The sequence below is a fragment of the Arachis hypogaea genome, chromosome 3, assembly GCF_003086295.3.
Source record: "Arachis hypogaea cultivar Tifrunner chromosome 3, arahy.Tifrunner.gnm2.J5K5, whole genome shotgun sequence".
In the NCBI taxonomy this organism is placed as follows: domain Eukaryota; kingdom Viridiplantae; phylum Streptophyta; class Magnoliopsida; order Fabales; family Fabaceae; genus Arachis; species Arachis hypogaea.
Genome location: NC_092038.1, coordinates 50,044,497 through 50,056,973, shown reverse-complemented (window position 1 = coordinate 50,056,973; position 12,477 = coordinate 50,044,497). Strand labels below are relative to the sequence as shown.

General features: G+C 35.2%; 1 protein-coding gene across 1 annotated transcript; it reads right to left on the bottom strand.

Annotated features, from left to right (window-relative positions):
• Nucleotides 1-1,474: 1,474 nt before the first annotated feature.
• On the bottom strand, nt 1,475-7,365 carry LOC140183485 (uncharacterized). The gene is made up of 4 exons (XM_072231932.1): nt 7,098-7,365; nt 6,752-6,997; nt 6,396-6,530; nt 1,475-1,590 (listed from the first exon to the last, which is right to left on the bottom strand). Exons 1-4 carry the CDS (start codon nt 7,363-7,365, stop codon nt 1,475-1,477), a joined length of 765 nt encoding a protein of 254 aa, XP_072088033.1.
• Between the last annotated feature and the right edge of the window lie 5,112 nt (nt 7,366-12,477).

The following is a 12,477-nucleotide window of genomic DNA, read 5'->3' as shown; positions in this document are numbered from 1 at the left end:
TAGACACTCAAATCACTCGTTATTATATATATATATATATATATATATATATATATATATATATATATATATATATAATTTATTTAATTTTAATATATATTTTATATTTTAATATATATTCTATATTAGTAATTAATTTTAATATCAATCTAACATTATTTTAATTTATTAAAAATTTAGTTTTTTAATATATAATTTATAGATTTTGAGATTTGAAAGAAAAATATAAAAAATTAATTTTTAGTTTGTCAATATTTATTTATTTTTGAAAAATTTAGGATTTAGAATAAATAAAGTACTGTTTTAGTTTTTAATGTGTGGGATCAATTTTATTTTGGTCTCTAACGTTTTAATCGTTTTATTTTTATTCTAAAACATTTAAAATGGCATGAATATTATCCCACCATCAAATCTCTTACCAACACTTAACGAAATTGATGTACTGTTAATAATACTTTTATTAAAGCTACGTTTGCTCAATCTTCTTTTCCACCTTTATCCTCTCAATAAGTGTAAACTCCATTTTTTTACTTATTCTTCCTCTCCTTTTTACAATGTAAATTCTCCGGGAAGAGTTTGAGGATGAAGGTAGAAGAAGTGGTTGAACAAACTTAGCTTTAACAAAAGTATTATTAACAGTACATCAATTTCATTAATTGTTAGTAAAAAATTTGATGATGGGATAACATTTATGTCATTTTAAATGTTTTGGATAAAAATAGAACGATTAAAACATTAGAGATCAAAATAAAATTCACCCCAATGGTTAAAAACTAAAATACTACTTTATCCGTTTAGAATTTATAATTTAGGATTTTAAATTAAAAATTTATAATTTAGAGTCTAAAACTTAAAATAAATAAAATAATTTTAAAAACTTTTACTAATATTAATAAAAAAAGTTAACTCTTTAGCATTACTCTATCTAAAAAATATCTAATAAGTTAGTGAATGTAATCTAAAGTTCAAGCAATGATTTTAGAAAAGAATATTTAAAAATTTTTTATGTATGAGCATTTTAGATATTATAGACGTTATCTATTAATAAGTAGGTTAGTTTTCAAATCACCATTTAAGAGTTTAGTTTTACTTAAATTAAGTTATAATTATTTACGTAATAAATATGGTCTTTTTTTTATCAAAGTTATAATTTTATTCAATGAAAAATAGATAATATGGTCCACTATGGACCTCAGATAAGATTAAAAGTGCTATTTTTAAATAATAATAAAAAAAATTTGTAAAAAGAGAAAGTAGAATGAATAACTCGAATCTAAAAAGAATTAAGTAGGTGGTTTTCTTCGTACAACAAATTCTTCAAATTTTTCAAGGCGCTGTCTCTCTTCCAACATGCTCATCACGGCTTCAACTTTCAACTATTCGAGTAGCAGACCAACTCTCTTCCTCAAAAATCAATTTATTCCTTGCCTTTCATATGCTCCAAAGGAGATGAACAGTCTTCAATATCATTTGTCTACCATGCTGTCTTTGTTTTGTCCTTTCCAGTAATTTCAGCCACCATCTTCACATCACTGTACTGTCGTTCACAATTGAGAGCTCCACTTTTGCTTCCTTCCAAACCTCCAGAGACTGACAACAGATAACCAAATAGTATTACTCTGTCTTATTCTCCTAATTGCATCTCATACATAACGGTGACATCGTCGCAATTCTTGCATGCATTCTTCGTTTTACTGGGATTCCGTTATGCATAACCTTCTATAATAAGGTTTTGATTTTTGGTTGACATTTCAGTTCCTAAATGGAATTCCGTAGAGGCTTGTTATGGCTAGAGATGGATCCAGGAATGTTATCATGGAGGGCCAATAATATATATAATATAAAAAAATATATACAAATAAATTATAATGTAAGATGCATTACAAAAATATATTGATAGAGAACATATGTTTAAAGTGCAAAAAAAGTGTACCTTTTATTAACGAAGTGATACACGTCGATTCTTCATATCATAAAATTCATCGATAATAGAATCTGTGTCAAATCTTTTAGCAACTTCTTCTCAATGTAAATCAAAAGACAATTAGCAAGCAATTCATCTTCCATTTTGTTTCTGAGTCTATTCTTCACAATATTCATAGCTGAAAAAGATATCTCAGTTGTAGCAGTTGAAATAGGGAGAGTTAATACCAAGCAAATCAAACAATCAATCAAAGGATATGTTAAAGACTTTCCTGTCTTCGTTAATCCTTGACATAACTCCGAAATTGTGCACAAGTTAGTTAATTCAACATGATTAGGAACATCAAGTTCATAATGTTGAGCTTGCATTCTAATGTGAAATTTCTCTTGGTCATTGAAGTCACCTGGATAAAACCGTTCTACTAATTCACATACTTTGTTGACACTGAAGAACTTATAATTATCTTTGGGATCTAAAGTTGAACTTAAAGTAAGCAATTCCACCATATTATCATTGAATCTTCCATTAAGCTCTTGCAATTGTGTATCAATTACAGCCATAAATAAATTAACACGGTAATGATGCTCTACTGAAATTTGATCAACAATTTTGTGAGTCCGGCCTCTTCTAGGAATATGCAATGTGTAAAACCCGGTTAATTAACGGCTAATTAACTCATAAATGAGAATTTATTCTAGAAAGCCCAAAATGTGATTTTTGTGGCTAAATGTGATAGAGGAGATTGAGACGAGAATTTCGGTACCAATTTTATAGAAATCGGACCAAGATTGGACCGAACGGGTCAAACCGGGCCAATTGGACCCAAAGTGGGCCCTTGGCCCAACATAACTTAACCAAAACCCTAGTTTTCAGCACTCTCTCTCCTCATTTGTTACACACACAAGCTGAAATTAGAGAGAAAGGGAGGAAGAACACTCTCTCAAGTTCTCTCCCTTGGTTGATCTTCAAACCACCATAACTTTTGATCTAGAGCTCCGATTGCCGCTCCGTTTGCGGCCACACGTTCACCGCGGAGAGCTCTACAAAACCCATACAACCAATCTTGAGGTAAGCCACGTGTTGCTGTTCGAAATTCCAGCCCTTATTTTCGAGTTTCATGGGTGAAATGTTGAGATTTTGGGTTCTTTGATGTTATAGGACCCAACTCTCTTGAAGGAGAAGGTTAATCTTGTCTCCTTGGACCTTGGGTGTGGTAAGATTCTCAACCCTAGTGTGATTTGTGATTTTATGATGTTTGGGTTTTGAGATGTTGTGTATGGGTATGATGGTTGTGGCTTAGGTTGTGTGTGTGTGGATATTGGAGCTTGATTGGTGATTTTGAAAAGCTTGAAAAAGGGATTTGGTGGTGAAAAAATCTGTTCTTGGAGGTGTTGAGGCCTTAAGAGCTTGTAGATAAGTGGTTTGGAAGTGCTCCGGTTGAGCTTGGGAAATCGGCTAAGGTATGGTTTCGGTTTCCCGTATCTAATATGTAATGTGGTAGGAAATACTTAGGCTAGAGGCCCTAAGATAGGCATTGAATGGTTGATGTTGTTGAATTATTGATATATATGATGTGGTCATATATGTAATGATGATTAATGATGCCTTGGTGGTATGAGGTATGAGAAATATGCATGTTGTGATATATGCTTGATGATTAGTTATGGTTGAATTGTGGGTTGAACCATGTTTATGGTGAGTATGATATTGATTGTGTACAATGATGATTTAGTGGAATTGGTGTTGTTGATAATTGGCATGAGAAAGAGTGTATGATATGTCAATATGTTTGAGTTTGAGCCACTTGGGTGAAGTGGGTTAAAATGATGAGATAGTGATTTTGTAATTTGTGGTAAAGTGTCAATGTGTGAGTGGAGGAGGCTTGATGTTGAATTTGATATATTTTGATTGATTTCAAAGAAAAGGGATGAAAATGGCATGTTTTGATTGATTTTGAAAAGAGTTGGAAATGGCTTGTTTGAAAATGGCACTTTGTGGTTTTTATGAAAAATCTGGTTTTTGGGCATACTTTAATGGGACATAACTTGGACTACGGATCTCTGTTTTATGCCAAATCTGTTTAGAAATGAAATTGGATCCAGGATGTCCATGCCGTTCGAAGAACGGGTGAAAAACGATTTAAAATGAGAAAGTTATGTCCGTTGGAAGATTGGGGTTTAAATTGGTGAATTCTGCAGCTTTTAACTTAGAAAATTTTTAGCAGAATGACCCCTTGCGCGTGGGCGCACTTGGCGCGTGCGCGCCGTTCTTCCCGAAAATGCCATCCACGTGTGAGCGTGATGTGCGCGGGCGCGCCGATTGTGCTGCACCTAATGCCCAGCCATTTTCCAGAGAGTTATGCCATAACTGTGCCAGTGCTGTGCCTGGGGCACGAGAACACACACGCGTACGCGTGGTTGACGCGTACGCGCCGATTGGCAAATTTTTAATCCACGCGTTAGCGTGCATGACGCTTGCGCGTCGATGAGTTTTTGAGGCCATCCACGCGTGCGCGTGGAGTGCGCGTACGCGTGGACCTGTTTTCATCCCAAAGTTGATTTTTGAGTTATAAAAGTCAAATCTCATACTTCTAAGTCTCCGATCTCACCACTTATATCTTAAATCATTATGATATGTCTAGCTATGAGAAGAAAGGCTAGTGAATGTGGTAACTTGCGAGTGAAGCAAGGGAAAATGAATGATCAATGAGGATCATTGATGATTATGTGAGATGTGGAGGATGGTGGTGGAAGTGCTTGTATGCCATTGGCCGAAGGGCCGTAATTGTTTATGAATATTGGCTGGTTCTGGATTGAACCGTGAGCCGGAATAGCTGTGTATGCTATGAATATTGGCTGGTTATGGATTTAACCGTGAGCCGGATGGCTGATATGGATGTTGATCCATGGATGAGAATTCATGCATGTTTATGCTGAATTATTGATAATTGTGATTTGCACTTCCACTATCGGAGATACGAGTTTCCCTGGGTAGTAGCAGTGGCTAGCCACCACGTGCTCCAGGTTGAGACTCGAAGCTCTTTTGACCCTATGTCATAAGTGTGGCCGGGCACTGTGAAAGACCCGGATGAGCTCGCCCCCGTAAATATTCACCAGTGAGGGTGATGGATATAGATCATGATTATGATCAAGTTTATGACGAGTATAACTCGAGTTGGGGATGCATGACAGAGGGACAGTCCAATGGTTAGCTACCAGGACTTGTCGGGTTGGCTCTATAACAAACCGACAGATGATATCATCAGCCACTAGGAACAGGCATTCATCATATGCATACTAAATGAATTGTTTGAGATTGCCTATTTGACTGCATAATACTTGCTAATTGTCTAAATGCCTTAACTGTTCCTATTTGTATATTCTTTGTTTGATATAACTGTGTTTGCTACATTATACTCCTGCTGGTGGTTGGGAGGTCTGAAGGAATTGGAAAGGGAAGTATTAGTTAGACTGAAGAATCTTTAGTCAGATGCCCTTTATGGTTTAGCTTGTTTATAAGCTTTGATATTATCTGGAAGAAGTTCTAGGATTGCCTTTGGCTTTCCTCCATTATTATGTATTATATATGTGGAAGCTGTTACCATGCTGGGGACCTCTGGTTCTCACCCATGCGGATTTTGTGGTTTTCAGATGCAGGACGTGAGGTTTCTCGCTGAGGCATGCTGGAGGCTTCTAGATTTGCGAAGATCCTTTGTTCTCGGGGCTATGTTTTGGTTTATATGTTTTGCTTAGATACTTTTATCTCCATTAAATAATACAAACTGTGATGACTCCTCTTATGGGAGAATTTTGGAGAATAGGTCTTATGTATTTGTGTCCCTTTGGGTTTCCTTTGGGGTTGTCCTTATTTTATCATATGTATATATTGCTATGCTCGGACCGGTTATCTTCGCAGCCGGATCTTGAGTCTTGATATCCCTGTTTTTGACACTCCTTTGTATATATATGATCTCACGTTGGTTTATCCTTGTTCGTTACGTTATCGATCGGAGTGTTGCGCTTTTGAGTTGCGGTTTTTTGTTTACCCCTTTCTTTTTTACAAAGGCTCCTAGTTATAATTAATTATTCATACTACTATACGTACTAAATTTTTATTTTAGAGGTCGTAATACCTTGCCATCTCTGAATTATGACTTAAGCATAAGACTGTGTATGGTAGGGTGTTACACAATGCATTCATATCAGGAACTTCAACTTCATGTTTCTCACAAAATAATATAACTTTTTTATGAAATCCTCCCAACTTGATTCTCTCATTCTTTGTATTAAAGTTTTCGTAGTAGAAACCAGAGTTAAAGCATTCAATATGTCTTGATTTTTTCGTTGCAAAGCTTGACAAAGATCATAACTAACTTCCAAAATATTTCTCATCAAATGCAAAACAAAGACAATTTCAAAGGATGTGATAGCATCATAAGCAGTACTAGCATCACCACGAGTGAAGAAATTACCTTCTTCGGTGCTTTTTTCAAGAACTTCACAAGTTGCATCAAACATGCATAACAATCTACGTACAGAATTCAAATGAGAACTCCATCTAGTATCTCCAGCTCTTTGCAAAGTACCAGTTTGATTAAGTCTACTACCTGTCACAATTTAATCATGGGCAATTAAGTTTGCAATATTATTTGCTTGAGCAACCCTTAACTGATCATGACGTTTAGGAGAAATAGGCACAACATTCACAATTAGTGTAAGTTTTGAAAAGAATTAATGAACATAACAAACTTCTTTGGCTACAGAAACAAGTGCTAATTGAAATCAATGAGCAAGACAATGAATGTAATAAGCAAAAGGGCAATCTTACAAAAATAGAGCTTGCAATCCATTCCATTCACCACGCATATTACTAGCTCTCCATCGTACCCTTGTCCCCTAAGATTTTGGACATCAAGATTATGATGAGAAAGAACTGATGAAATTTCTGTTTTCAATGTCAAAGAACATGTATCAGAAACATGTATAAGATCAAAAAATCTTTCTTGAACACAAATGTGCTTGTCTACAAATCCCAAAACCACAGACATTTGTTCTCGCTTTGACTCATCTCTTGCTTCAGCAATAATTATACAAAATATAGAATCACCAATTTTTTTCTCGAATTGTTACACGCATTTTTCTAGCAAAGATATGCAATATATCTTTTTGAACACTGGGAGATATATATTGAGCATTTCCAGGAGCATTTTCAAGGACAACATTATGAACATTCTGATTACAGGAAGCTAAAAGCTTAATTAACTCAATAAAATTTCCCCTATTCAAAGATCTAGGACTTTCATCATCGCCTCTAAATGCACATGCTTGAAATGCAAGCCATCGAATAGCATTAATAGATGTCTTTAACCTTAAACGGTTATTTGCAATAGTTTCATCACTATGCCTATCAAGAACTTTGTCTATATGCTTAGATTGAGCCATTAAATCATCACAAGATTTCACACATAAATTATGGGGAGAATTAGGAATAGAACCCTCGTGACATACAAATGCACAATTTATCCCATTGTTTACTTTCTTCCGGTTACTAAATCCTAACTCTGAAAATGCATTTTTTCCATCATTGTGAGCACCATAATGTTTACCAAACAAGTAGCAAGGCAAACAATAAGCAGCATCGTTTTCTGGTGAATATTCTAACCAACTTGAAAATTTTTTAAACCAAGAAGATTGAAAATATCGACAGTGATTGTTATTACCAGAAGCTGGATAGCTAATATTTGTTGGTTGGTATGGCCCAACTATTATGTATGCTCTACGAATCTTATCACGTTCATTGACATTATACTGCCAAATTGGGCGTCGCTTTCCTGGATCCCTTTTTAGTAAAGAGATATCAATATCTCTTTCTAACCTTGGTACTTTAGTTTCATGTTGATATGTATTTTGAGTAAGATTAGAGAGTTCACTTACTTGACCTTCTTGTGAAATAGGATTAGAAGATTGACTTGTTTGAACTCCAACATTATTAGTAATATTTCTCTTAAAAATTGCATCAATTTTACTTTGCTTTTTCATCATAAAATGTTCTAATTTCTTTTTATCTGAAAAAAAAAACTCAAATAATTATATACTTACATGAATAAACAAAGTCTAAGTATATTTTATTAATTAAATATCAATAATAATAATTTTTCACTAAATCACTATCAATTTCATTAAAAAATAAAATAAAAAAATAAGAGAGAATAAATCTTTAAAATAGGTCAATAATTTGTCTATGTAAATACAAAAGAATAAAATTAAATTATTCTATAATAAAACAATGTACTTTGTTAATTAATAATTTTATGTAATTATATAAAAGAATTGAAAAATAAAATAAATACCTTGACTTCATTAGAGACTGGCAATGGCAGTGATATGACCCAGTAAGGACTGAGGATGCCGCATGTTAGGAAACAAAAAGATTAGAAAAGAATAGGAAAGGTGAAGAAACAGAATTACTTTTAGGAATTTTTTAAATTTTAATGTTTTATTTTTATTAGGTTGGGCTTCTAACTAGTGACTACTACTTTTTTTTAAAAAAAACTAGGGGGCCCAGGCCTCTACTTCCCCCCCATGTATCTGTCCCTGGTTATGGCACTGTTCAAGCAACATCTTGATTGGAGGATGATAAAATTGGTGGACAAGCGCATATCCCGACTTCACAATATAGCTACCAGTCTTCTCCCTTGGCTAGGTTAGTATGTCTTCAACATCATGAATTTCTATCTATAATATTGCTTAGGTTGTTTCTGGAAAAAAATCATCTACTATAATATGTTGGTTCCATTGATTATTGTTTGAGATTAGTTGTTAAATCCATACCACCTTTGATTCTCTTTAAGCCTGTTAATAATCAATAATGGTGGGTGATTTTTAACCCATATATCTTTCCAAATTCTGATTAGAATCCCGCATCCTACCTTCCCATAGATCCCTTTTTGCAGAACTTTTTTGCCTTCAAATAAGCTCTTCCATTTCAAAGAAGGGTTATTCCCTAATTCCACTCTCATAAAAGTAGTGTACCGAAACTATTTGCTCTTGTATATTCTGTGGATTAACAAATTAGGTCTAGTAAGTATCCTCCAATCTTGATTACCAAGCATTGAAATTCAATCCTCTATAATTCTTAAGTCTGTATATTATATTTCATCTAATCCAGTGAATTCTTTTTTTTTGCTCCTCTTTATCCCCATCAAAATTGCATTACCATTCTATGAATCTCCTCAATAAGTATGTTCAGCAACTTAAAACAACCAAGAGTATAAATAGAAATTGTCATAGCTATTGCCTTAATTAGTATCTCCCTTTCACTAGCTGAAAGTAAGAAATGCTTTCAATGCTGCATTTTTTTAAAACTTTTTCCTTAATGTAATTGAATGTCTCTTTTTTAGACTTTTGAATCACGGAGGAAAGGCCTATGTATCTGTCTTGATTACCTATATGTAGAACTGTAGGATAGTAGCTAAATGAGTTGTTAGATCAGCCGATGTATTGTGACTGAAGAATGCAGACGACTTATCTAGATTAACAACCTAGCTACTTAGCTCTAAATAGTTATATAGAACACGTAATAGGTTCTAATAGGATTCTTCTAATGTGCTGCTAAAAAGAATCGAGTCATCTACAAAGAAAAGGTAACTGATTGTACGACATTTACGATTAAGTCTCAAACCCACGACTCCATGCTTTTATTCTCCTTTGTGAAATAGATGGAAAAGTCCCTCTACACAAAACATGAATAGATAGGAAAAAGGAGATCACCTTGACGTAAGCCCCTATATGGCTTAAAGTAGCTATGCGGTTGACCTTTCACAGTAACAAAATACGAAACTGTCATCACATATTCCTTCATCCAGTCAAGCCATTTCTTATAAAACATAGCTTTTACATTATCGTCCACACAAAACTCCACTCCACCCTGCTATACGCTTTACTCATATCTAATTTTAGAGCTAGCTCTTTATCACCATGCCTCTTATTCTACAAAAAGTGCATGAACTTGTGCCCAATTAGTACATTATTGCTTATCAATCTCCCTTTATTAAATGCACTTTGATTCATGCTTATCACCCTATATAACACCCCATTACCCCTTACCTCTAGCCGTAAAGCAAAGAATAACAAAGTGCCACGACAATTCTAAAGCTCATTATATATATATGAAATACCAAAAAGAGAACTAGTCACAGCCTGCGGAGTTTAGGCCGACTAGTTAATCTGAAATACAAAAGAGTTTTGGAAGTTTAAAACAGCTTATACCACTTATCTCTCAAATCAAGCATCTAAGGCCATGAAGCCAAAAATACAAAAGGTGAGAGAATACTACAATTTAAAAATAAAGTGAAATAAGACATAAGGGAGATCATCCTCTATTCTGTCACCATATTTGCAAACTTACCGTGGTGGGTTGCAACCTGCATCTGAAAACAACAACATATGGTATGAGAACCGGAGGTTCTCAGTATGGTAATAGTGCTCAGTATATAAGATGTAAGGTTCTGGGACGCCAAATGCAATCCTAGAACTTCATACCGATACAGATATTCAATCTTAAAACAAAATAACTAACTTAAACCATAAACAGGGTATTCTAACTTAAGGAATTTCTAACTAACACTAGCACCGCTGTCCCACAGCCTTCGCCAGCCTAACCAACATGCAATCCTATTGCCACCGCCTACTGAGCCTCCTCAATCCCAGTAGAAAATATATGTAATTCATACAAGTAAAGCACAAGTAATTATCATGTATAGCAAGTAAATCAAGAAGCAATTAAGCATGTTATATAATCAGGAATAGCAAGCAAGTAGACAAAGCAAGCAACCACGTAGAAATGCATATGATGAATGACTGTCCTATTGGCTCGTGATATCACTATCGGTCTATAAATGCCAACCCGACACATTCCTCCGGATGTAGTCTTCCTGCCACGCTAGAGATATAGGCTCTGCACACTCATGCAGGAAGGAGTATGTGATGAGCGGATAATTTATACGCTTTTTGGCATTGTTTTTAGGTAGTTTTTAGTAAGTTCAAGCTACTTTTAGGGATGTTTTCATTAGTTTTTATGTTAAATTCACATTTCTGGACTTTACTATGAGTTTGTGTATTTTTCTGTGATTTCAGGTAAATTCTGGCTGAAATTGAGGGATTTGAGCAAAACTCTGAAAAAGGCTGACAAAAGGACTGCTGATGCTGTTGGAATCTGACCTCCCTGCACTCGAAATGGATTTTCTGGAGCTACAGAACTCCAATTGGTGCACTCTCAACGGCGTTGGAAAGTATACATCCAGAGCTTTCCAGCAATATATAATAGTTCATACTTTATTCGGAAATTGACGACGTAACTTGGCATTGAACGCCAAGTACATGCTGCTGTCTGGAGTTAAACGCCAGAAAAACGTCATGATCCGGAGTTGAACGCCCAAAACACGTTATAACTTGGAGTTCAACTCCAAGAAAAGCCTCAGCTCGTGGATAGATTAAGCTCAGCCCAAGCATACACCAAATGGGCCCCGGAAGTGGATTTATGCATCAATTACTTACTCATGTAAACCTTAGTAGCTAGTCTAGTATAAATAGGATAAGTTACTATTGTATTAGACATCTTTGACAGTTTAATCTTTTGACTATTCGGTCTCTTGATCACTCAGGGGGCTGGCCATTCGGCCATGCCTGAACCTTTTACTTATGTATTTTCAACAGTGGAGTTTCTGCACACCATAGATTAAGGGTGTGGAGCTCTGCTATACCTCAAGTTTCAATACAATTATTATTACTTTTTATTCAATTCTCTTCTATTCTTATTCCAAGATATACGTTGCACTTTAACTTGATGAATGTGATGATCCGTGACACTCATCATCATTCTCACCCATGAACGTGCGTGATTGACAACCACTTCCGTTCTACTCTAGGCCGGGCGCATATCTCTTAGATTCCCCAACAGAATCTTTGTGGTATAAGCTAGATAGATGGCGGTATTCATGAGGATCCGGAAAGTCTAAACCTTATCTATGGTATTCCAAGTAGGATTCTGGGATTGAATGACTGTGATGAGCTTCAAACTCCTGAAGGCTGGGCGTGATGACAAACGCAAAAGAATCAAGGGATTCTATTCCAACCTGATTGAGAACCGACAGATGATTAGCCATGCTGTGACAGAGCATAGGAACGTTTTCACTGAGAGGATGGAATGTAGCCATTGACAACGGTGATGCCCTACATACAGCTTGCCATGGAAAGGAGTAGGAAGGATTGGATGAATGTAATAAGAAAGTAGAGATTCAAGAGGAGCACAGCATCTCCACACGCCTATCTGAAATTCCCACTATTAATTTACATAAGTATTTCTATCCCTTTTATTTTCTATTTATTTATTAATTTTTGAACTCATCATAAACTAATTTAATCTGCCTAACTGAGATTTACAAGGTGACCATAGCTTGCTTCATACCAACAATCTCTGTGGGATCGACCCTTACTCACGTAAGGTATTACTTGGATGACCCAGTACACTTGCTGGTTAAGTTGAACGGAGTTGTG